Source organism: Sturnus vulgaris, chromosome 8 (genome assembly GCF_052056855.1).
Source record: "Sturnus vulgaris isolate bStuVul1 chromosome 8, bStuVul1.hap1, whole genome shotgun sequence".
Lineage (NCBI taxonomy): Eukaryota > Metazoa > Chordata > Aves > Passeriformes > Sturnidae > Sturnus > Sturnus vulgaris.
This window is the reverse complement of record NC_142250.1, coordinates 3,659,915-3,683,273: the sequence shown is the minus strand read 5'-3', so window position 1 is coordinate 3,683,273 and position 23,359 is coordinate 3,659,915. Positions and strand designations below refer to the sequence as shown.

General features: G+C 60.2%; 7 protein-coding genes across 11 annotated transcripts; 4 read left to right on the top strand and 3 right to left on the bottom strand.

Moving 5' to 3' along the window:
- The first annotated feature begins 479 nt into the window (after positions 1 to 479).
- LOC106856741 (lipase member M-like) lies at positions 480 to 6,008 on the top strand. The gene is made up of 9 exons (XM_088168593.1): positions 480 to 584; positions 1,544 to 1,661; positions 1,958 to 2,156; positions 2,907 to 3,016; positions 3,328 to 3,473; positions 3,979 to 4,125; positions 4,660 to 4,731; positions 5,595 to 5,660; positions 5,775 to 6,008. Exons 1-9 carry the CDS (start codon positions 480 to 482, stop codon positions 6,006 to 6,008), a joined length of 1,197 nt encoding a protein of 398 aa, XP_088024719.1.
- Positions 3,293 to 14,990, bottom strand: SPRN (shadow of prion protein). 4 transcript variants are annotated; one of them, XR_015805009.1, is made up of 2 exons: positions 14,796 to 14,990; positions 3,293 to 4,844 (listed from the first exon to the last, which is right to left on the bottom strand). XR_015805009.1 is itself a non-coding variant. In XM_014882229.2 (2 exons), the coding sequence occupies exon 2, from the start codon at positions 14,404 to 14,406 to the stop codon at positions 13,996 to 13,998; it is 411 nt and encodes a 136-aa protein (XP_014737715.1). In that variant the 5' UTR covers positions 14,407 to 14,413; positions 14,796 to 14,990; the 3' UTR covers positions 13,713 to 13,995. The 4 variants fall into 4 exon arrangements, 1 of the variants encoding a protein (XP_014737715.1); XR_015805008.1 differs by lacking the exon at positions 14,796 to 14,990 and adding an exon at positions 7,072 to 7,556; XR_015805010.1 differs by lacking the exon at positions 14,796 to 14,990 and adding an exon at positions 5,481 to 7,065.
- Positions 7,503 to 10,197, top strand: PAOX (polyamine oxidase). The gene is made up of 7 exons (XM_014882300.2): positions 7,503 to 7,662; positions 8,015 to 8,507; positions 8,587 to 8,786; positions 8,996 to 9,251; positions 9,340 to 9,452; positions 9,528 to 9,685; positions 10,027 to 10,197. The coding sequence occupies exons 1-7, from the start codon at positions 7,518 to 7,520 to the stop codon at positions 10,165 to 10,167; spliced, it is 1,506 nt and encodes a 501-aa protein (XP_014737786.2). The 5' UTR covers positions 7,503 to 7,517; the 3' UTR covers positions 10,168 to 10,197.
- On the top strand, positions 10,563 to 13,710 carry MTG1 (mitochondrial ribosome associated GTPase 1). Its single transcript, XM_088168589.1, has 11 exons — positions 10,563 to 10,712; positions 10,802 to 10,868; positions 10,992 to 11,094; positions 11,178 to 11,258; positions 11,462 to 11,518; positions 12,212 to 12,302; positions 12,383 to 12,444; positions 12,579 to 12,675; positions 12,844 to 12,925; positions 13,030 to 13,142; positions 13,225 to 13,710. The coding sequence occupies exons 1-11, from the start codon at positions 10,598 to 10,600 to the stop codon at positions 13,320 to 13,322; spliced, it is 966 nt and encodes a 321-aa protein (XP_088024715.1). The 5' UTR covers positions 10,563 to 10,597; the 3' UTR covers positions 13,323 to 13,710.
- Positions 14,991 to 15,179: 189 nt separating the features above from the next.
- ECHS1 (enoyl-CoA hydratase, short chain 1) lies at positions 15,180 to 17,446 on the top strand. Its single transcript, XM_014882299.2, has 8 exons — positions 15,180 to 15,323; positions 15,996 to 16,193; positions 16,265 to 16,392; positions 16,473 to 16,572; positions 16,655 to 16,759; positions 16,837 to 16,956; positions 17,043 to 17,110; positions 17,195 to 17,446. The coding sequence occupies exons 1-8, from the start codon at positions 15,200 to 15,202 to the stop codon at positions 17,258 to 17,260; spliced, it is 909 nt and encodes a 302-aa protein (XP_014737785.2). The 5' UTR covers positions 15,180 to 15,199; the 3' UTR covers positions 17,261 to 17,446.
- Positions 17,447 to 17,786: 340 nt separating this feature from the next.
- PRAP1 (proline rich acidic protein 1) lies at positions 17,787 to 19,054 on the bottom strand. Its single transcript, XM_088168592.1, has 4 exons — positions 18,933 to 19,054; positions 18,739 to 18,811; positions 18,582 to 18,640; positions 17,787 to 18,243 (listed from the first exon to the last, which is right to left on the bottom strand). The coding sequence occupies exons 2-4, from the start codon at positions 18,805 to 18,807 to the stop codon at positions 17,895 to 17,897; spliced, it is 477 nt and encodes a 158-aa protein (XP_088024718.1). The 5' UTR covers positions 18,808 to 18,811; positions 18,933 to 19,054; the 3' UTR covers positions 17,787 to 17,894.
- A 12-nt stretch (positions 19,055 to 19,066) lies between these two features.
- Positions 19,067 to 23,251, bottom strand: ZNF511 (zinc finger protein 511). 2 transcript variants are annotated; one of them, XM_088168591.1, is made up of 7 exons: positions 23,064 to 23,251; positions 22,861 to 22,934; positions 21,881 to 22,082; positions 21,662 to 21,786; positions 21,147 to 21,332; positions 20,573 to 20,644; positions 19,067 to 19,198 (listed from the first exon to the last, which is right to left on the bottom strand). In XM_088168591.1, exons 1-6 carry the CDS (start codon positions 23,217 to 23,219, stop codon positions 20,575 to 20,577), a joined length of 813 nt encoding a protein of 270 aa, XP_088024717.1. In that variant the 5' UTR covers positions 23,220 to 23,251; the 3' UTR covers positions 19,067 to 19,198; positions 20,573 to 20,574. The 2 variants fall into 2 exon arrangements, with proteins under 2 accessions (XP_088024717.1, XP_014737718.2); XM_014882232.2 differs by lacking the exon at positions 19,067 to 19,198 and having other exon boundaries at positions 20,036 to 20,644.
- Positions 23,252 to 23,359: the final 108 nt, after the last annotated feature.

The window sequence follows — 23,359 nt, the reverse complement described above, 5'->3', positions numbered from 1 at the left end:
AGTCATAGCCCAGCCACACTAAACATGTTCCTTCCATAGCATAAACACCCCCTTTAGATTAGTTTCCTCTGTGGGACAACTGGCCCAATGGTATTGGTTTAGTTCTTGTTTGCACAGATGGTTCTCTTCTTCTTGCCATTAAAAATACAGAAAAGGCTCCTGCCTAGTACCAGATCCTGTCTGTAGAGAGGAGTATAAAAAATTCTCATGTGGACTGCAAAGAAAACTGAGATTGGGAATTCCCTCCACTTTCCCAGCCCAGAAAATGATATGAGATCTTCAGATATGTGAGGAACTTAACCCATCATAACCAAGTAGAAACAAACATTCATATCAATTCTAGTAACAATAATAATCAACAATAGTAACAACAGCATCAATGCTACTGTTGTTATTGTCGTTGTTGTTCTTATTCCTATTATTACCATCAGTATCATTATTTTTGTTGTTGTTACTGTTATTATTTCCACAGGCACAAGATGTGGCTGTTTATTGCAATCCTGTTTTTCGTACAAGCCCCCACGAACTCCGAAGATACCACCAAGCAGAAAATGGCTCTAAATCCTGAGAGTCTCATGAACGTTGTAAGCCAGGAGAACTTTGAATTTCCCCTCTGAAAGCTTGGGCACGTTCAGCTGGAGGAGAGAGGGTTGGAGAGCACATGGAGAGAAAGGGCTGGTGTTGTTGATGTGATGCTGCCTCCACACTATCATTAACGAACTCCTCCTCCCAGCTGAATTAAGTGCAATTATCAGCAGGGCAGTTTGAGATGGGGATAACCCCAGACTGGATTTGGTCAGATATCTCCCCAGAGGGTAGAAATTTGTGCGTGGCTCCTGTCTTCAGCTGCAGCAAATGGCTCAGGGCCATGTCCAGGTAGCCCTGCCAGGCTCTGAAGCTGGGTTTAGTGGGACCCAGGGTGGTAAATTTGCTGCATTTAATCTTTCTGCCAACCTCATGACAAAGGGAGCTACATCAACGTGTGGGCAGGACCACAGCTGGATTTTATCAGGCAGAAACTTCCCAATCTGTGGAGTTTTCAGCATCAGTAAAGCTCAGGCAGGGCCTTGGGAGCCCTGTAATGATTCCTATGGGGTTTATTGCTCTGCCCTTCCAGTCAGCCCAGCTCGGCAGGTTCCATCTGCCACACCACCTTATCTGCCCAGCACATCAGCTGGGAGCCCGATGTGACACGTGCTGCTGTCAGTGTCAGGCATCAGGAAATCAGTGCCAGCCATCAGGAAATCGGTGCCAGCCATCAGGAAAGTGGGGTCAGCCATCAGTAAATCCTTTCGGTTTCTTGGAACTGTTTCAAGCCCTGCAGCCACCAGCTCCCCTCCCTCCCACAGCTGAGCATCTCCCCTTCCCTTGGGGTGGGGTTCAGACAGAACATCCTCTGTCACAAAAAATCCTCAGTTCATCCAGAGGCAGCCTGGGCAAAGCCATGTCCCAGAACTTTGGTTTTACCAAGGGATCTGCTCTTCAAGTCAGATGAGCACCTTCACTATGGAAAGTTTCCCACCTGGGTTTTTTCTTCCCCCAGAGCCAAATCATCTGCCACAGAGGGTACCCCAGTGAGGAGTATGATGTCCTGACTCGTGATGGCTACTACATCCACCTGAACAGAATTCCTCATGGAAGAGAAAAGCCTAAGAACAGAGGTACAGCTCTATTTCACTCAGAGTCACCAAAAAAAACAGCCCTGAATGTAAGCAGGGGAATGGATGAACCTGGACAGGCCAGGGGAATAGCCACTGTTAAAGCAAAAATACTGAATCCATGGGATTTCTCCAATTTGCACTCAAAGCTGTACCACCAGAACACATCATCAAAATGCACTTTTTGCCTTTTGCACTTCCTCTGGCAATGCAAAGAAGAGGTTTTACTGGCCTTAATTAGGGGTGAGTGAATAGAGAGAATGTGGTTCAATGAAATGTGCTGCTTCTTTTGCACCCAGGGCCCAGGCCAGTCGTGTTTCTCCAGCACGGGATACTTGGAGAAGGCAGTCACTGGGTGGAAAATCTGGCTAACAACAGCCTTGGCTTCATACTAGCAGACTCTGGCTATGACGTGTGGCTGGGAAACAGCCGGGGGACGAGCTGGTCCCGGAGACACCAGCACCTTTCAGCTGACCAGGTGGAATTCTGGGATTTCAGGTGGGCTGGAGCGCGTTACAAAAGCCTGGCGATGTTCTCTGCCTCCCACCAAGCCCTAGGCAGAGGTGGGTGCCTCCCAGCAGGCAAGTCAGAGCACCTATTCCCTGGCACAGCCTCCCCCGGGGAGGATGGAGGGACCTGAGCAGACCTGCCTGCTGATACGGTGCCAGCACCTCCCTGCAGCTGCTGAGAGCACAGGGCACAGAGACATCAGCCCTGCCTTCGGGGTGTCCACTGAGATGCCCACAAGTGGCATTGCCACCTCCCCTGCTCCTAGACCTTGTTGCCCCTTTTTAAGCTGCTACTGCCTCTCCAGAGCGAATCTTCAGAGCAGAATTCCCAAGCTCATAAACAGGCTTTCAGAAAATCCTCACACCACAGGTCTGCCTTTCACCACGTCCCACCAACAGGCACACGGGCAGGAACTGGTGCTCCATTCCCCTCTGGGAAAGAGCATCCCAAGGAGGAGAGCAGGTGCTGTAATCCTGGTGGGAGCCAGCTCTGGGTCTGCAGAGAGGCTGGGTATGGCACTGGGATGCTGGCCAGGCTCTGCACAGTCTATTTATTGCTCACAACGGCCGTGGGAGGACTAAGCCCTTTCAGGGGAGGATGATGCCATGGCAGGAGGGATCCATGCCAGGAATCTTCTCCTGGAAAGAGAAAAGTAGAGCTGGGCAATGCAAGGCAGCTTAAGGTAAGTTTGCCCTCCTGTTGCTGCCTCATAACCAACATCCCCCTCCTGTGTTGCAGCTTCCATGAGATGGCAATGTACGACCTCCCAGCCATCATCGACTTTGTGCTGCAGAAAACAGGGCAGAAGCAGCTCCACTACGTTGGCTACTCCCAGGGCTGCTCAATTGGTGCGTTCCACCCACCACCTCGGCTGGAAAAATTTCAATTTGGTGTTTGCCAGCAGAAAGCAGAGGGGTCCTCTCTGTGTGGGCTTAACAACCACTGAAGTGCCCAATCAGCCAAGGGAATAAAGGTGTTGCCTCCCCTTGGGCAGCTCTTGCACCAACATTTAGCAGGAAGGTGGCAAGAGATCTCAGATTTCCAAGTGGAGATAATCAATTAAACAGACCTGGGTCCAAGTGAACCCTCGGATTAAGCACTTGAGGAAAGATGGAACAAGTCTGTTTTGTCTTTCTGTCTTGTTTTTCTGTTTTCTCAGCGTTTATTGCATTTTCATCCATGCCCGAACTGGCTCAGAAAGTCAAAATGTTTTTTGCCCTGGCTCCGGTAGTGGCACCCAAGCACTCCAGAAGTCCATTCATAAAGATGCATCTCCTCCTGGACAACAAGCTCAAGATGATTCCGGTAAGGGATTACTCCATGCCCTTCTGCCCCAAAACTGACTGGTTCTAGAGGAGGGATCATGCCCAGACACAGTCCCTGGGGCTCTCTGATGCAGCAGAAAACAGTTAATTCCTGCTGATTTATTAGCACAGACACAATTCAGGTGCACATACAGTCCTGGATGGTCTTGTTGAGCACGTCTTCTTTCCATCTGTAGGATAAGCGTGGTCTTTATATGGAGGGCACTTGTAGGGGCCCTAGGTTAAACACCTGGAAAAGAGCAGCTTTACCGTGTCAATGCCATGAGAAACAGATCCAGTGCTTGGGGACGGTGGGGGAAGAGAGGAGAGTTGTGAATACTGATTTTCCTGGCGTGTGTTCAGTCAGCAATGAGCTGTACACATCTCTGTGGGGCAGGAGGGCAGTAGGCTTGACTCCTGCATATTCCCTTTACTGCCTGGCTGTGGGGCTGGGCTGCAGGGAGGGAAAAGCAGGAAATGCACGCTGCCCTTTGCTCCCTTCGCAGATGCTGCTCGGCAGAACGGACGCGTCCCTGCGGGTGAGGAAGCTGTGGCGGTTCCTCCCAGAGCTGTGCAGGCACATGCTGCTGCACAAGTCCTGTGCCAACCTCCTCTTCCTGCTGAGTGGCTACAACGAGAAGAATCTCAACATGGTGGGTGTGCCATTCCAGGGGGGACGAGGGTCCCAGGGCCACTGTTCTGCCACCCACCCCCAGTGCTCGCAGCAAGCAGACCCTGCATGGGCCACATGTGTCCCTCTGCCAGATCTTTTCCTCCTGGGACAGGAAAAGCCCCCAGGCTCTGCTGGGTAAATGTCAGTGGCCAGGTGGCCCGTGACAACACCCCTGAATTAGGGCTGCCTGTCACTGTGACCACTCTGGGGTGCAGCCCCTGCTCTGACCCACCTGCTGAGCAGCCTCTGGGTAACCTCAGGCAGTCACTGAGGCCTTGAGCACAGCCCCTGAGCCCAGGTAAGGTACCTCACAGACCTCATCCTTCAACCCCATCACTCTCCTCCCAAAGCTGCCTCACAGCAATTGGTTTTTAATGAAAATTATATTCCTGAACCTGGTCCAGCTCTTCAGGCAGCGTGACTCAGCAGTGGCTGCTCTGGGAAACACCTGGCAGCTGCCACTCCACTCCCATCCGCTGGAACGCAACAATAGCTGGGATCTGTTTCCTTGCAGACACGGCTGGATGTGTACACATCCCACTACCCAGATGGCACCTCTGTCAAAAATATCATCCACTGGGCCCAGGTAGGATCCCTGACACACGGAGGCTTCACCCCTGGGATGGTCCCTTCACTGAGAGTCTGCTGTGCCCAGGGCAGACATGAAAGTTCAGGGATCTTGGACATTTCTCCCAGCTCCTGAGAAAGTAAAGGCAAGAAATTAGAAGAGGATGCAGGATGAGCTGCTTTTGTGCCTCTGGAGACCAGGGAACACTGCAGTGTGTGTCCTGTGCTGTGCATCCATCCACAGATGGATGCTGCGATCCCCCAGAAGTTGCCAAAGCAGAACGTGGGGACACCGCAGTGCTGGTGGGTGTAAGCCCAAGGAGAGGCTGGGGGAACTGGAAGAGGAGGAAAAGGGGAACCCAACAACATCTCCCCCTGTCTAAAGGGGTCCTGGACACCCTGGAGATGCAGCTTCAGCACTGGCCCTGCTGGAAACACGGTCAGGCTGGAGAACTCTCCTTACAGAGCCAAATTATAGGTAAAGGAAGCTGAAAAGCAGCATCCTGCACACACAAGCTGGTGGTGAGCAAGATTTCAGAGGGAAGAGCGTGGCACCGGGGCAGCCAAGGAGTCAACCCATGGCTAGGGACAGGCCATGAGGTCAAAAAGCCACTCTGTTAAAAAAGGTGGAAAGCCTGGCTTTGCAGGGATGCCATCTCCTGCAATGTCACATGGGCGAGGACACCAACACCTTTCCTTGTCCTGCCTGTCCCCAGCCAGCTGGCATGGTTGGAGACAGGCAGATGGAGGGCAGGGATTTACACGAACCTCTTCTGAGCACCCTCTCATGACAGGTGCTTCGAGGCCAGGAGATGCGAGACCCACGCAACAGCACTGGCTGACTCACTGGCCTCCCACAGCTGATCCATCCTCTCTTCCCAGGTGATAAAATCTGGACAATTCAAAGCCTTTGACTATGGCAGTGAGAACCAAGCCAGGTACCATCAGGTAGGAGCTGCAGTGGCAGTGCTGCCAGCTAGAGATGCTGGGGGTCTATCCGGGGTGCAGGGACAGAATGGCTGGCAGGGATTGACCAACCGAGACCCCTCTGTGTCCCTCCAGGACACACCGCCCTTGTACCACGTGGAGGAGATGCCGGTGCCCACCGCGGTGTGGTCGGGAGGGCAGGACTGGGCAGCTGACTGGAGGGACATCCTCCTGCTGCTGCCTCGCATCACCCACCTCGTCTCCTACACCCACATCCCCGACTGGAACCACTGGGACTTTGTCTGGGGCCTGGACGCCCCTGGGCGCCTCTACAGCAGCATCCTGAGGCTGATGGAGGGGTCCCGGTAGAGCAGCGGCTCCCGGGGGAAGTGCCGGTGGCCTGGCCCCTGTCCCTCGGCTGAGATAGCCCGAGGAGAGGGGTGGGACACTCCTTGCTGTCCCTTTCTTCCTGCTGGCCTGACGCGCTCGTGGTGGTGGTGCTTTCCACGCATATCTTGGTTGTTGGGGTCTCTCCTCCTTGCTTGGGAGCTCCTCAAGCACCGGCGGCACGGTGCTGGGAGGGCAGCACCGGGGTCAGCCGAGGCACCGGAGCAAGCAGGAGCCACCAGTCCTGCTGGAAGGATCCCAATATGATGGTGCTGAGCCAGGGGGGACATGGGGACCCTACCATGACCCCACAGTCGCTGCCCAGTGAGTTGTGGATTAGAGGAGGTGGGAGAGAGCTGCGCCTGTTGAGTCTGGCTGTGGGGGGACAGGCTGAGAGCAGCCCCCCAGCCGTGGCACACAACAGAATGGAGGGGATGGATGAGGCCAAACCCTTCTTGGCAGCAGCAACAGGTGATGCAACGAAGGGTTCAGGTTGCAGCCCCGGGGGTTCAGGTTGGATTTAGATAATCCTTTTTCCCCAAGACAAATCTCCAGATGGAAGGTCTCCACCTGGGCCAAGTCAGGCACCTGCCTGCATTGTTTGGGCTCAGGGGCCAGAGATCCTCAGGAATGACTGCTTGGCTCAGCACCAGGACACTGGGAATGATCATCCCTCATCCCTGGGCTGGGTTGCAGGGCCACCGTCTCCCCAAGAAGATGCTGCCAGGCTGATGTCCCCAGCCCATCCCACCGTGCTGCTTGCTGCAAACCTGGAAGTGGGGAAAATCTCTCCAAAATAAATACTCAAAGGGGATGCTTTGACACCCCCAGCTCTTCCTTGCACGTGAATGTTTTCTGGGGAGCTGCCAGGGCCAGCAGGGACACAGTAACCCCCAAACAGCTGGTAGAACTGGGTGGTACAGAGGGTCCCAGCTGGGAGTATCTTAGTACATCCCAGCACCCTATCTCGTCCCATGGTAGCCAGCAGGAACACTTGCTAGCAAAAAACCCCCCGCCAGACAGCCTTGAGAGTGGAGAGCCTTACTGTATCCACGAAGGTTTGGGAATCACGGGTGGGCGGGAGCGCTGGGACTGGCCCTTGGGGCAGCTCCGCTGGGATGTGTGAGGCGGGACCGCGGGACGATGGGCATCCGCTGCTGCTCCACCTTGCCAGGCTGGCCGGCCACGGTATGAGGTGGACGAGCGGGAGCAGAATGGGGAGAGGTGGAGGGAGGGGAGGTGGTCCCAGGGCTGCTCCCTCTCCTACCCCGGCCTTCTCCTGCCCTCCATGGGTGCAGGCAGCTGGTTCATCATTGCACCGGGACCCACGGGCACCCCTCCATGCCTCCCTCCATGCATCTCCCCGCGCTTCCCTCCATCCCCTCCTTCCTCCTTCCCTCCTGCCGCGGCCCGGGCCGCTCCAGGGGCGGTGCCGTTGGCGGCGGGCGGTGCCGGCGGCGGCGGAGGCGGTACCGGCCGGCGCGGGCGGCCATGGAGGGCGGCGGGCGGCGGGTGGTGGCGGTGGGCGCGGGGCTGGCGGGGCTGGGGGCGGCCCAGCGGCTCCGCGGACATGGCTCCCTCCGCCTGCTGGAGGCGGCGGCCCGCGCCGGCGGCCGCGTCTGCACCCGCCCCTTCGGTACGGGCGGGGAGGCCGGGGGAGGCTCCGGGAAAGAGCTGGGGGTGGGCGGCACCGGGGGGCGGGCCGGGCTGGGACAGGGGCACGGGGTGGCTGTACCGGGATGCGGGAGCTGCACCTGAGCCCCAGCCCGTGGGGCCGCTCCTGGGTGGGCCGGACACGTGGCGGGGGTGGCCGGTCCCGTGGGCACGCGGGGATGGAACGGAAGCCGGTCCCGGGTGGCACCGGGGCAGCGGGGCCCGCCGGCTTCGGCCCTTTCGGGGCCGCGGGAGTCCCGCTGCGCCCCGAGGGCTTCTGCACGGGCACGGCTCGGGGTGTGACCCGCCCTCCCTCCTTCCCTCCCTCCCGGCAGCGTCGGGGCTGGCGGAGATGGGCGCACACTGGATCCACGGCCCCTCGCCGGGCAATCCCGTGTTCTGCCTGGCCTCCCGCTACGGCCTGCTGGGCCCGGAGGCCGCCCGGGAGGAAAACCAGCAGGTGGAAGCGGGGGGCCACCCCCCGATGCCGTCCGTCACCTACGGCAGCTCGGGGAAGGTGCTGAATCCCAAGGCAGTGCGCGAAGCCCGCGACCTCTTCTACGCCCTCCTGGCCTCCACCCGCGCTTTCCAGGGGTCCAAGGAGCCACCGTGGCCCAGCGTGGGCCAGTACGTGCGGGCAGAGATCGCCCGGACGGTCCCCACGATGGCGGGGGGCCAGGAGGATGCCCGGCGGCTCCAGCTGGCCGTGCTCGCCGCCTGCCTCAAGCTGGAGTGCTGCATCAGCGGGACCCACAGCATGGACCTGGTGGCCCTGGAGCCCTTCGGGGAGTACGTGTCGCTGCCCGGCCTGGACTGCACTTTCCCAGGGTAAGCGCGGGGCTCCGGAGCGGGACACGGAGGAGCGTCCCAGGGGCGGCCCCGTCCCCAGCGGTGACTCCTCCCACAGTGGCTACAGCAGCTTGGCCGAGCGCCTGCTCTCGGATCTGCCCGAGGGCACCGTCCTGCTCAACAAGGCCGTGAGGACCATCCAGTGGAAAGGGTCCTTCCGTGAGGAAGGGGACGATGCCAGGGTTTTCCCTGTCCGGGTGGAGTGCGAGGATGGAGATGTCTTCCTTGCTGACCACGTCATTATCACTGTCCCACTGGGTGAGGACACAGACACCTTCCCTTGCCCTGTCCGTCCCCTCCGGCCTGCTGGCTCGGGTGGAGATAGGCAAGTGGAGGGATTGTCTAAACCGCTTCCCAGCCTCCCCTCTCCCACTGGGAAGAAGTTGGAAAGGGGTTTGGGGAGGTCGGAGCATCTCAGACTCCATTTAGGAGCCTAGCTGAGAGCTGCCCCAAACTTGTGGCTGCAGGTTTCCTCAAGGAGCACCACCAGAAATTCTTCCAGCCCCCCCTTCCCGAGCGGAAAGTACAGGCCATTCGCAACCTGGGATTTGGCACCAACAACAAGATCTTCCTGGAGTTCGAGGAGCCTTTCTGGGAGCCCGAGCAGCAGCTCCTGGAAGTCGTATGGGAGGACGAGTCGCCCCTGGAGGAGCCCAGCGCTGACCTGGAGGCTAGTTGGTTCAAGAAGCTCATCGGATTCGTGGTGCTCCAGCCGCCAGAGCAGTAGGTGGCTGGGGATTTTGGGCATTCTCTGGGCCGCTGGTGGGCACGGGGAGGGGCAGCAGCTTTCAGCTCCACACTCCCGCCCTAGGCACGGGCACGTCCTGTGCGGCTTCATCGCGGGGAAGGAGTCGGAGCACATGGAGACGCTGAACGACGCCGAGGTGCTCAGCGCCATGACCCGCGTCCTGCGCACCATGACAGGTGCCTGCCTCGCCCTGCCCGCCCGCCCACTGCCCCGAGGCATTTCCCGATCCTACCCCTAACCCCCATCCGCAGGGAATCCGAACCTGCCCGCGCCCAGGAGTGTGCTCCGGTCCCGCTGGCACAGCGCTCCCTATACCCTCGGCTCCTACAGCTACGTGGCCGTCGGCAGCTCGGGGGACGACATCGATGTGCTCGCACAGCCCCTGCCCGAGGACCCCCGGGACCCCCAGGTGAGGATTCAGCCCTAGGGGATGCAGCAGGGACAGACAGGCAGGGGTGGGGACAGGCCACTCCAGGAGCACAGGGAGATGGCACTGCTGACCCTTTGCGGGGATCATCAATGCTGCTGAGCTCGACGGAGGTGGGGGCATTTCCATAAAAGTCGTGGACAGACGGCTCCTCCCAACCGCTTCCCAGCCTCCTCACGGCGCGGGCTGGGTGCCTAGGGAAGGAAAAGTCCATACTTTTGCGTTTTTAATGCGGTCATGCCCCGCGGGGTGCCGGAGCGCGGGGATGAGACTGTTCCAGCACAGCCCCGCGGCCTCTGTGCTCACCCCGCGCCTCTCCGCAGCCCCTGCAGCTCCTCTTCGCCGGCGAGGCCACGCACCGCACCTTCTACTCCACCACCCACGGGGCGCTGCTGTCGGGGTGGCGAGAGGCCGAGCGGCTCAACCAGCTCTTCCAGGCGCCCGTCCCCGCGCCTCAGTCCTGAGGCAGCAAAATAAACCCCGGTGCTTTGCCCTTCAGTCTCCTTTATTGAGAAACCTCCGCGCCGGCAGCTTCTTCCTCTCTGTGGCGGGGTGGATGCGGCGGGGGGGACTGCATCGAGCGGGAGCTGCGGTGTTGATTTAATACCAGTTGGTGCTGGAGATGGTGTAGCGGGGGTCGTCCAGCGGGTCCTGCGTCGGGCCTGGCCGCGGGGGGGGCTCCGGGGCGGATGGGCGTGGAGGTTGAGGCTCAGAAACGGCGGCACGGGGCGTGCCGGGGCCCGCGGGGGGCACGGCGTGCCCCCCGCGGGCCCCGGCACCCCCCGTGCCGCCGGGAGGTGCGGCCGAGCCCCCCGGTGGCACCGGCTCCGCCATTGCTGCTACTGAGGCGGCTTCCGGTGGCGCCGGAAGTGACGCGTCGGCCGCGCCGGAGCCATGCGGGTGTGGGCAGCGCTGCGGGCGGCGGGGACGGTACCGGGAGGGTTCCGGGAACGCTTCGAGTTCGGCGGCCGCGATGTGGCTTCGTGGTTCCCGCGGCACATGGCGAAAGGTGAGGCGCGGCAGCGCGGCGGATCGAGTTCCACCCCACCTCGAGCGCCCGCTGCGCGCTCACCCCGCGCTGTGCTGTGTGTGCTGCAGGCCTGCGGCAGATGCGACTGGCTCTGCGCCGCGCCGACTGCCTCGTGGAGGTGCACGACGCTCGAATATCCTCCACAGCTGCCGGAGAACCCTCTCCCTTGTCCCTCCAGACTACCCTTGCCCTTGTCCACCTCCTCTCCGCCCCCCTCCCGCTATGCGTTTCCAGTCACTGTCCTTAGCGCAGACACATTCCGCTGTCGGGCCGTAACCCCGCGCTCCTGGAGGCTCTGGGCATCCGCCCTCACGTCCTGGTGCTGAACAAGATGGATCTGGCTGATCCTCGCCGGCAGCCGGTGAGCGCCGGGGCAGGGCCGGGCGGAGGGCAGCCTTGGTGTCACAGGCAGGTGACAGCAGTGCCTCTTCCCGGCTCCTCCAGGCGGTCTTGGAGCAGCTGAAGCAGCAGGGATGCTCGCACGTAGTCTTCACTGACTGCCAGCGTGATGTCAATGTCAAGAAGGTAGTGGGGCAGCAGCCCAGCCCTGCTCCCTGGTGAGCTCCCAGCCCCATGGAGGGCCCTCGGTGCTCCAGCTGGCTGCTCCCTTTCCAGCTGCCCCAAGTCCTTTGCTCAGGCCCCGTTGCACACATCCTGCTGGCACAGAGTCACCAAACAAGTGGCTGCTGCCAGCCAGGGCACAGAGTGACAGCCCTGTTCCTCTGCAGGTTGTCCCCATGGTTGCCAGGCTGGTGGCCGACGGCCCACGCTACCACAGGGCCGAGGTGAGACATGCACAAGGGGTCACAAAATATGTTAGGTTGGAAGGGACCCACAAAAACCATCCAGTCCAGCTCCTGGCCCCACACAGACACCCCAACAATCCCACCCTGTGCATCCCTGGCAGCGCTGTCCAAACCTTGGAGCTCTGGCAGCCTCGTGGCCGTGCCCATTCCCTGGGGAGCCTGGGCAGTGCCCAGCACCCTCTGAGGGAAGAACCTTGCCCTGATCTCCAGCTTGACCTTGTCCTGGCCAAGCTCCAGCCACTCCATGGGTCCTGTCCCTGGAACAGAGTGCAAAGGTTGGAGCTGCCTTGGGGAGGAGCTGCAGCCCCCGGGGAGATCTGACCTCGGTGTGCTGTGCTCCAGCTGAACAACCCAGGTGACCTCATCCAGTCCACGTATGGCCCTGCAGACCCTTCCCCATCCTTGTGTCCCTCCTTTGCACACTCTCTGACAGCTTTACATCTCTTTTTTATTGTGGTGCCCCAAAACTGCCCCCAGTGCATGAGGTGAGGCTGCCCCAGTGCACAGCAGAGGGAGGGTCGCCCCCCCTTTCCAGCCAAGGGACAAGGCTGCTCCCATATGTGCCAGAAGTGCTGGCAAACCCTGGGATATTTCCTGTGATAGCTGCCTGTTACTGCAGGAGTGGGTGGTTGGTAACCAGCTGCTCCTCACTCATGTCTCTCTGGCTTCCAGAGCTCCGAGCACAACATCCTGGTGATTGGCGTGCCCAACGTGGGCAAGTCCTCGCTCATCAACTCCCTGCGAAGGCTGTACCTCAAGAAGGGTATTTCTGCACGGTGCCAGGGTTCGGGGAGGGGGTGGGCACAGTGTCACATGTATCTGTGACCATGTGTGTCCCCCCAGGCAAAGCCACTGCTGTGGGGGGCGAGCCAGGAATCACCAAGGCAGTGCTGTCCAGGATCCAGGTACTGTCCCTGTGTCCAGGAGACCTCCACGCTCACTGATCTGATCTTGGAGGGTTGCTCAGGTCCCCTTTGCAGCAGGGCCTCACTCGTTAGCCATGTTGTGCTAATTACCAGTCCTGCCTCCCCCGTACCAGGTGTGTGAGAAGCCCCTGATGTACCTGGTGGACACCCCTGGCGTGCTGCCCCCCAAGCTGGGGGATGTGGAGACGGGAATGAAGCTGGCGCTGTGTGGTGAGGTGGAGGCTGTGGCCGGGGGTGGTCCCCAAATGTGGCTCAGGGCTTGGTGCCCAAGGCTGGGGCGACACTGCTGCTCACAACCCCTGGGTGTGAGGGGGTGGAGGAGGGTTGGCCAGGGCTCAGCAGGGCTTAGGGAACCTGGGGCTTGATCCTCTTTTCCAGGAGCCATCCATGACCACTTGGTGGGGGAGGACGTCATGGCCGACTACCTCCTGTACACCCTGAACAAGCAGCAGCAGTTTGGGTGAGCTGGCGGGGAAGAGTCCCAAGAGGGTTATGGAGATGCCCTGCCCAGGGAATTCTGTGGGGAGGCAGTGCCAGCAGGGTGTGAGCCATGTCCTCCGGCAGGTACGTGCAGCGCTATGGGCTGGGCCAGCCCTGTGACCACATCGAGCCCCTGCTCAAGCACATGGCCCTCGCTCAGGGCCGCACGCAGAAGGTGAAGGTGCTGACAGGCACAGGTGGGTGATCCGGGGTGCAGGGGCTGGGATTTTTGGGGGTCTCAGGCTGTGCTGACACTCCTGTATCCACTGCCATCTCCAGGGAACGTCAACATGATGATGCTCAACTACCCAGCTGCTGCCTATGAGTTCCTGCGGGACTTCCGAGCAGGACGCCTGGGCAGGGTGACACTGGACTGAGAGCTGTCACTGGGCAGGCGCTGCCTGCAGCCATGTGGACTGGGGTCACCCTGGTGCCCCATGGGGCTGGGAACACCTCAGCAGGGAGCTATGGTGTGCGATTGAGGCCGCTCTGCCAGGGCTCTCCTGGCTTTTGGGTAAGATGCCGGAGGGACAGAATGCCCTGTGGTGTCGCTGTTGTGATGGTTCCATGGAGAGCAGTGCCCGCCCTGGAGAGCTTGAGGCAGGGCTCCTGCCTCCGGCGGGCACCTGGAAACCGCCAGGGAACTGTTTCCTCGCTGTGTTTATGGCCTGCATTGGAGCCTCCATCCCGAAATAAAACCTACGTGGGCAAGAGCCGGGCGCTGGCCATCCCAGGGTCCCGCCCCTCGCCCCGCATCCAGCCACACCTGCTTTCGCCCAGTTTTATTTTCTCCTCCTCGGCCTCCGGACACGGCGAGGCCACAGACAGGGGCGCGGTGCAGAAAGGTGCCCGAGCCGGGGGGGTTTGGCTCGGTGTGGAGGGGTGGTGGTGCTGGAGGGTTTTCCGCGGGGGTCCTGCCCCGCCGGCGGTGGGTGGCCATAGCCCCAGGAGCCGCTGCTCGCCCGGGGCATGGGGCTCAGCCCCGGAGGGGGCGGCCGGTCCTCGTGGCGTCGTGGGTGCACCGAGCACAGTCAGGTCCCCCGAAATCCATCACCGGCGGAGAAGGGCGGCCAGCGGGCAGAGCCAGGGCAGCGCCCGGCCCGGCGGTGTTCCGGCCGGCGCCGCGGAGGTCCAGGCGCTGGCGGCCGCCGTCCAGTTGCCGTCGCGGTACTCGACGCCGTCTCCCGCTTGCAGCTCTCCGGAGAGCCGGGACCGGCGCAGGGCCGCCCCCGCCGCCACGCCGGCCGCCGCTCCCGCCGCCGCCGCCCCCGCCACGCGCAGGGCCGCCCCGGCGGAGCCGTACCGGGGCACGGCCGCCCTCGGCCGGCTGCGGGCCGCCCCCCGCGCCGCGCCGCGGGCCGCCCCCCGGGCGCCGCCGCGCCCACCTTTGCCGGCCACCGTGTCGCAGAAGGTGGCTGCCAGCAGCACCAGCGCCCAGCACGCCGCCGCGCTCCGCCGCATCCCGCACCTGCCGCAGAGAGGGAGGGAGGGAGAGCCCCGCCGCTCAGCCGCGCCCGGCCGCGGGCGGGGGACCGCGCACCGACGTGTCCCGCTTGCGCGTGTGCCGGGGTCGCGCACGCGTGTGCGGCAGCACACGCAGCTACCCGCGCGTTGCATAAACGCGCTGCCCCCACCCCTGGGGATGATGCTCCCGCACACACTCGCACACGCGCGCTCCGCAGAACCCTGTGGATGATGCTCCGCACAGCCGTGCGGATGATTTTCCCGCAGAACCGTGCGGATGATGCTCCCGCACAAGCTCGCACCCACGCGTTTCCCTGGCTTCGCACATACCCGGCCGCGGGACACGCTCACACCCCCGCCCTTCCCTCCCCGCCCGCGGGGCTCACCGGGCCCGGGGATGCCGTCGGCTCCTTCCGCTCCTCTCCACTTCTCCCTGGCCGCGCTCCCACTGCTGCGCTACCGCCGCGCCCCCTGCACTCCCCCCTACTCCCCGCGCGGGGGGCAGCGGGGAAATCCCCCGTCCTTACCCTTTCCCCTTCCCTTCCCGTTCCCCGCGGCGCCTCTAAACCCCCCACGCTCCGCCGCCCCGGCCCCGCCCGCGCCCCGCGGGGCAGCACGGCGGGACCCCCGCTCGGGGCGGGTTCCGGCCCCGCGCCCCCTCCTACGGGCCGGGGGTCCTGGCCCCGCCCCTCGGCCCCGCCTCGGCCAATGGGAACAGCGCCTCGCGGGGCGGAGCCGGCTGCACCAATGGGCGGCGGCGGGAGGGGCGGGGCTCGCTCCGTGCTCCGCCATGGCCGCCCCGCTGCGATCGCTCCTGCGCTCCGCCGTCACCGTCACCGCCACCGCCGCGCTCCCCCGAACGCGCCTCTCGCCGCCGCTCCGCGCTCCCAGCGGCGCACGGGGCTGCAGCGCCGGTGAGCACCGGGGGGGCATCGCGGGTGGGTGGGCTTAGAGCCGGGCACCGGGTCCCTGCACCGGGCACGGTCGTAGCCCCGCGGGCATGTGCCCAGCGACCTGTACGTGGTCCCTGGGCTGCGCACCAGGACACGGCACCGGGCACCACGTCCCTAGTCCATGTACGGTCCCAGCGCCGGGCACGGAGTCCCTGTGCGCCAGGGCCACAGCACAGGGCACCGGGACCCAGCACAAGGTACGGTCGCAGCACCGGACCTGTGCCCAGCGAGTTGCACGTGGTTCCGGAGCTGCGCTCCAGAGCCCTTCACGGGGCACCGGGGCCTTGCGTCATGTATGGGCAGTGGCACTGCATATCAGGCCACCGGCGCTGGGACCGGGCACCGGGGCCGCTGGACCATGCACGGGATCCCAGCACTGGGTACCTGGAGCACGCACACTGTCCCAGCACAGGGTGGTCACCGGGCTGCATCCTCGCTAGCTAGGGTGGCACTGGGAGCTCCTCCGAGCCAAGCTCCCGGTGACGTCCCGCCGGCTGCCCGGTGACCGCTGGCATCAAGGTCGCCTTTAAATAGCACGGAGTGATGGTGGCAGGCGTTGCCGAGGGTGACCGGGGGTCCGCCCGGTGCCCGGCAGCCGGTGGGCTAACGAGCCAGTGCTGGTGCGGTGGGCAGGGGCTGCGTTCCAGTACCTGCTGGTACAGAAGACGGGGGCTCAGAAGAACGTGGGGCTGATCCAGCTGAACCGGCCACAGGCGCTCAATGCGCTATGCGAGGGGCTCATGGCAGAGTTGCGGCGGGCACTGGAGGCCATGGAGAGCGACCCGGAGGTGGGAGCCATCGTCCTCACCGGCAGCCAGAAAGCTTTTGCAGGTAGGACGGGGGACTCTGCTTGCCCCAAAGTTTTGGAGGGGATTGGCGTCCCACTGCACTTCCCTTTGCAGCTGGCGCAGACATCAAGGAAATGCAGAATAAAACCTTCCAGGAGTGCTACAGTGGCGGCTTCCTCTCCGGGTGGGACAAGCTCTCTGTTGTCCGCAAACCCATCATTGCTGCTGTCAATGGCTACGCCGTGAGTGTCCCCCCCATCTCCCTGCACCCCCTGCCCCCACCCCGGCTCCCCCTGACCCATCTCTGCCTCCCCTGTCCCAGCTGGGAGGTGGGTGCGAGCTGGCCATGATGTGTGACATCATCTACGCCGGTGAGAAGGCGCAGTTCGGGCAACCCGAAATCCTGCTGGGAACCATCCCAGGTGAGCAGCAGGCACCTGCCGGGGGCTTCCATCCCAGCCCAGGTATCCCCCTCTGAACCTGTCCCTTCCCTAAATGCCCCAGGTGCTGGCGGGACGCAGAGGCTGACCAGGGCAGTGGGGAAGTCGCTGGCAATGGAGATGGTGCTCACTGGGGATCGGATTTCAGCAAAGGAGGCAAAGGAAGCAGGTAGGGGCGTGGGACAGCCCTGGCACTGCAGGGGTCTGGCGAAGAGCCATGCCTCCACTTCCCACTGCCTGTTCTAGGTCTGGTCAGCAAGGTCTACCCTGTGGAGAAGCTCCTGGATGCAGCCATCGCCTGCGCTGAGAAGATCGCCAGCAACTCCAAGCTGGTGACTGCCATGGCAAAGGAGTCAGTCAATGCTGGTAGGGGCTGGGGACCAACTGGGAACCCCTTGGGGGGGCTGTGAGGCGAGGCAGAGGGGTCTACCCAATTTCTCCCTTGCTTTCAGCCTTTGAAACAACACTGACAGAGGGGAACAGGACAGAGAAGCGCCTCTTTTATGCCACCTTCGCCACTGTGAGTAGGGGGATCAGCCCCATGGCATGAGGGATAACAGGGCTGCTGCAGCCCCCCCAAACCTCACCTCTCTGCTTGTTCCAGAGCGACCGCAAGGAAGGGATGACAGCATTCGTGGAGAAGCGCAAGGCCAACTTCACCGACAGCTGAGCCCAGGAGCTGCAGGTCCCTGGGGTGGTGCAGGTGCCCCCGGCCTCCTGCAGCCCATCCACCCCCTGCCTTACCCCACAGAGGGGACTGGGACCCACCGGCGAGCAATACTTGCTTGGGGTGACAGCCAGCAGTGGGGACCACCTCTGCCTTCGCTATTAAAGGGTTTTCTAGGTGCTGCTGGGAGATGGGGCATCCTTGCTGCGAGGTCCTGCCTTAGCTGGGAAGTGCTGGGGTTCACTGGGCCCCCCCATGCTGCATCACGCTGGGCTGGGCAAGAGCAGCCTCATAGAGCGTAGGTCCATGTGTTCCCCAGGAAGGGGACAGTCTGTGTCACCTTCTGGGGCGCAGCACCGATGTGCTGAGTTTGCCTGGCCTCAGCCTCACCTGGGCTGAGTCCACTGTCCCAGGGCATTGTCCTCGCCCTGCCTGGCGCCCTGGGGTAATCCTGAGGGAGTTGCTGCAGGTTTGGAGGCCCTGCAATTAGCAGCGGGTTTCTGGCAATAATGAGGAGCCCACCAGGACATAGAGAGAGCAGTGGGTTTATTGGTGAGGCTCAAGGCTGGGTAGGAAGGGGCAAATTTCCCCAGGGGTGACTCCCACCCCTCATTTCACAGCCCGGGCACATCTCCACTCAGCTGTGGTAGATGTGGTCACGATCCTCCTCCGGGCCATTCTGCACCTCCAGGGAGAACATCCGGGGTGGCTTGTAGATGTCAGCCTCCCTGGCATCATCCTGGGGGTGGTAGAGGTGGTCACGATCCTCCTCTGGGCCATTCTGCACCTCCAGGGAGAGCATCCAGAATGGCACACGGGCATTAGCCTCCCTGGCATCATCTTGGGGGTGGTAGAGGCGGTCACGATCCTCTTCTGGTCTTGCCTGGACTTGGGGTGGGCTCCTCTGAGCCCAGGCACTGCTGGAGAAGACCTTTATGCCTGGTTCACCCTCCTCTGGTGGCTCGATGGCTCCTACGCCCAGGATGCTGGAAGAGGGGAATAAATCAGCAAGGAAAGGTTGCCAAATTCCCAGAGGAATCCCACCTCAGTGGAGTGCAGGGACCCTGGTGAGATTCCCCACACCCCAGGAAGCACCAGCTAGGATCTCAGGGTGCACAGGGGATAACTTAAACTATTTATTCCACAAAATGAATAGAGAAACCAGTGGGATGCTCAGAGACTTTACATAATTCGAGGAGGAAGGGAGATGGAGCTGGGAACCCCTTAATTTTCAGGGGCACAAAGCAACAAGGAGGTTTTATTCCCCCCTAAACACTTTCCATTTTAGGGTGTTGCTTTATGGGTTTCTGCAAGCGCCTCTTACATTTCCTCAGCCAAATCCTGCTCCGGGGCCAGGTCCTTCCACCAGGAGCTGCTCAGAGCCTGTGGGGAGACAAGGGGGTTCCGAGGAGGGGCACAGGTCACACACGGGTCCCCTGATCAGAGGGGGCAGCAGGAGGGCAGGTTGGGGCAGGGCTCACCTGGGTGCTGCTGGGTGCCAGCAGGAGGAGGGCAGTGCCCAGCAGGACGGTCACACTGCAGAGCCCCATGGCCCTGGGGTGAAGAGAGAGGTGGCAGAGACCTGGTGGCACGAGCCGTGTGGCTGGTGCTGGCCCACGCCCTGTTCCCGTGCCCACAGCACCCCCCGTGCCCACCGGGGCTGGCAGGGACCTACCTGTCCACGGCTGTCTCCTGCCACACCCACGTCGCACTTTGCCCGGCCCCGTGGTAGCCCGGCCCACGCGTTCCTCCTGGCCCTGGGTGGATCCAGGTCCTGATGCTCAGGGAGATTGCACCCCTCTGGGCTCTCCAGGGCAGGCAAGTCCGTGTCCTCCTGCCAGTGCAGGATCTCTGGAGAGATGGGAAATCCAAGTTTTGGCTTGAAATAAGGATTTTTGACAGCCGCTGGCCAGCTGGGAAATACTTTGTTGCCCATGGACTCTGGGAAAAGAGAGCCAGTCAGGAGCCCTGAGGCTGTAACTGTAACTTCAGTTTGTTTCCCAACAGCAAGGGCAGGTACTCGGGGACCCTGGACTCTGGGGAAAAAGGAATTCCCAGGTCAGGTGCACCTGAGCACATAAGAGCAGCCTAGGCTGCTGCCTGACCTTTGTACCATCAGATGCCAAAGCCTGCAGGCATCTCCAATAGATGGGGCCTGCTTCCCCTTCCCTGATATCCCAGTGGGGGGAAAAAGCTTCATTTGCAGCTTTAGTGCTGGGAAGTGATTTTTGGTCTCTGCTGAGAGATGTCCCTGGGCAGTTGTGTGGGTGTTGGGTCTCCCTGCTGGAGACGACACTCCCCAGAGCCCACGGAGCAGGGATTAGGGCTGGACAAGCTGGATGAGTTTTAAAAAGCTTCGCTCTGTTTAAAACTCGCTGGGAAATCTCCTACATCTCCGTAAACATCATTCCCTGCTCCCATTTGCAAGGATTTTTCAAAGCCCCTTTGATCTTCTCTTCCTCATAAGAGAGGGGGAAGGGAAAAAAAATGCAATTATAGATCCTAAGCTTCTTGGATAAACATTGTTCCAGAAACCTCATTTTTTCCCCTTATGCAAAATTTTTGAGTGTCAGGATTCATCAGGATCCCAAGACCAGTGGCTCTGTGTTTCTAGTTTTTTTCCAAGAGGATGAGATTACAAAGGAAGGGAAATGAAACCGGGAAAACCACCTCCATCCCAACCTGGTTTTGGCAGCATTTGCAGCAAAGGGAGGGAGGTTCATTCCACACGTCTGACCCTGCCTGGGCTTCAAAACAGCACTTAAATTCTCTATGAAGCAATTTTGTAAAAATTCCTTTTATTTATTCACCTGATTGGAAGTCACTTTATTTTAACTCCCTGTGAAAATGCTTCTCCTGGCCCAGACAAACCTTTCAGAGCAGGTGCTGGGGTGCAGAGGAGACTTCAGCAAGATGGAGAAAGTCAGAACAAAGGACTAATGTTTTTTTTTCCCTCCATTTTCTTTTCTCAGTGATTCCAGCTTCCATACAGTCATGTTGTCATCTTGTAACTTCTTGAATCCATTTTTTACCCCCAAGAGACAAAAACTAAAACACCCAATCCTGTGCAGCTTCAGCTGCAGGACAGTTTCCTTAACACCTCACCACATGTTCTGGGCTCCCCTTCCTAAAATCTTGTGGATTCTTAACTCAGTCAGGTGGTGTCAGTTCTGTTTGACATCAGGAACCCGTGCCCAAATGCTGGCAGAGCTTTAACTGGTTTGGGTGGTTTATTCCATGGAGTGGGAACTGGAAATATCCCTGGTGGCACTGGCTCCATGCCTGCTCATCATGCACAAAATCTGCTGTGCTGACCTTCAGACTTTCTTCCGTGGTCCTTTAAATCCTCGGGTGGCGCCTTGTCCAAAGCAAATTGTGGATGGGATCCTGGAAAGGGAGACAGGCTTTAATCCATGTTAACAGCCCAGCCCTCACAGGCTCGTTGGGATGCTTAATGCTCTGTGGGGCGTTTTAAGCTCCCAGAGTGGGAAGAGCACGGTATGGGAGGAGCAGGACATGTAAATCACCAAATGATTTAAAGAGTGGGTGAAGTACTGGTTGGATTTCCTGTGAACTCTGCACATTCCTGTCCTGGAAGCCTCTTTACAACAAGGTGTGTTTCCAAATGTAACACCTGGGCAATTGCAGTGATTGATAATGAGGAGCAGAAGCAGCATCCTGCACTACCTTGGGGAGAGATCAGGTGGGCAGACTAACACAGCTTCCACAATTCTGCTCTTCCCTACACTTTCTTCTTTCACAAATGGCTCTGGAAGCACACATGAGATTCCTGCCTGTTTTATCTTCACCACAGGAACACCCCAAGCAATGCTGCAAAGGACTGATGAGTGGTCCCAGCCCCCTTTGCCCCAGAGGCCAAAGCACAGACCTGGATTTGTAGAGCCGTTTCTCTGGCAGCGAGGGGCCGGGGCTGGCTGCAGGCTGAGAGATCTCCATGTTCTCCTCAGGCCCTGTTTCCATGGGATTCACTTGGAATTGCTCTGCCATCTCCACGCTCACATCCATGGGCATGCTGGTGCCCTGCTCCAGAGGAGAGCTCGAGTGCTTGGAGCCACTGCAGAGAAAAAATTTTACATCCTGGCTCAGGAGCTGCCACTTGAGCCCAGAGCCAAGGAAATCAAATGTACTTCATAAGGAAACAAGTCCATCTGGGATGGATTCCTTCTCAATATCCCATCTAACCCTGTCCCCTGGGAATGGGAAGCCAGTCCCCTTTTCCTGGCACTCTATCCCTCGTAACGAGTCTCTCTCCACCTTTCCTCTAGCTCCCTCAGGTACTGGAAGGCCACAATTAGGTCACCTCAGATCTACTCTTCTCCAGGCTGAACAATCCTAATTCCCTCACACTTTCCTTGCAGGACAGGAACAAAGTTCTGCAGTTACCATTTCACCTTCTTGGGCCTGTCAAACCGAAAATCAGCAGGATAAAGGTGCACGGTCACCAAGTGATCCTTCCTGTCCTTGCTGCTCTTGAACTTCTCCGTGCAGCCTTCCACCAGACACTGGTACTGAAAGGCAGGGAGGAGAAAGAAAAAAGGTCACAAGTGGAAAAAAAACAAGTGCACACCAACCACGAGGCAAGGGCTGGGCATGGCAGCTCACCATATTTTGCTTCTCGGCCATTATCTGGAAGAGGGAGTCGTGCCATTCCAAGATGTGGATGTCCAGGAGGTTCCCAGAGGGAAAGGAGCGCTTGCAGAAGGAGCAGACGTTCCTGTGCAGGGTGTTGTAGTGGTGCTCGTAGCTCTCCAGCGTGTCAAACACCTGGCTGCACCCAGAGATGTGGCAGCTGAACTCGGACACCCTGCAGGGAAATCAGGGCATCCACGCTTTAAGCTAAATTAGAGCCTTAATTTCAGCCGCAAACATTCCCTCTAGATGACTTTATCAGAGAATCCCAGGATGGCTTGGGTTGGATTGGACCACAAAGCTCATCTGATTCCAACCCCTTGCCACCTTCGACTAGACCCACACCTGCAGCCACAATTCTTGTGGCATTTTTTTGTGACTAATACTTAAAATTAAATGCCAGGTGCAATGGAACAAAGATCATGATGGTGCTGGCAGCTGGAAACTTATCTGCCATTGGAAACTTATTAACCATTATGGCTTCAGGATCATCTAGATCATCCTCCTGTTAAACAGTGCTTCGATGAAGAATAAACAAGCCACTAGGTAATAAATTAGCTGTGTGACTTAAAAGTCGCGATTGTGGATGACAAATCTGTGCCACTGCTTTTTTAAGAGGCATCCATAGGTGAACCTCACACAACACAGAAGTACTTCCTGGATTTTAATCATAAGAGCGAGACCAAGATTCTCCCCCAGCCTTCCCGGTTGGAGCTGTGCCAGCTGCAGCAGCCCAGAGCAGCTGCGGCTGCCCCTGGATCCCTACAAGTGTCCCAGGCCAGGTCGGACAGGCCTTGGAGCAACCTGGGATAGCAGAAGGTGTCTCTGCCCATGGCAGCGGGGAGGAATGAGATAGGCTTTAAGGACCCTTCCAACCCAAACCATTCTTTGATTCCACGACAGGCGGACTCGGAGCTCGCCCGCAGCTGTGGCGACGAGACCGCCTCACTTACTTGGGTCTCTCGGCCACCTCCTCCAGGCTGGTGAGGACGCCCTGCAGGTAGAGGTGCCTGTGCACGTCCCCATCCTAGAGAGGAGCAGAGAGTGGCTGTTGGCGGGCGGGAAGGGCTGCAAAGCACAGCACAAACCCTTCTGCTCCCGGGGAAGCCGCGCTGGGGGCGGCCCCAACACAGCCCCGGTCGCGGGGCCGCCTCACCTCGAAGAGCGGGTGTTGGGGGCCGAGGCGGAGGCGGCGGGGGACGAAGGTGAAGGGCGGCGTGGGCTGAGGGGGACGCGGGCATGGGGGATCCTGAGGGAGCCGGGGGAGCCCCTCACGGAGGAGGAGGGGAAGGCGCGGCGGCAGCGGCAGCATCGCGGGGCGCTCTGCGCATGCGCGGAATCGTCCCGCGCGCAGCCGCTTGACGCTCTGCGCATGCGCGGGGCTCTCAGCCCGCCGCCGCTTGATGCACTGCGCGTGCGCAGGGCGCTCTTCCCGGCGCCGGCGGCGGCACT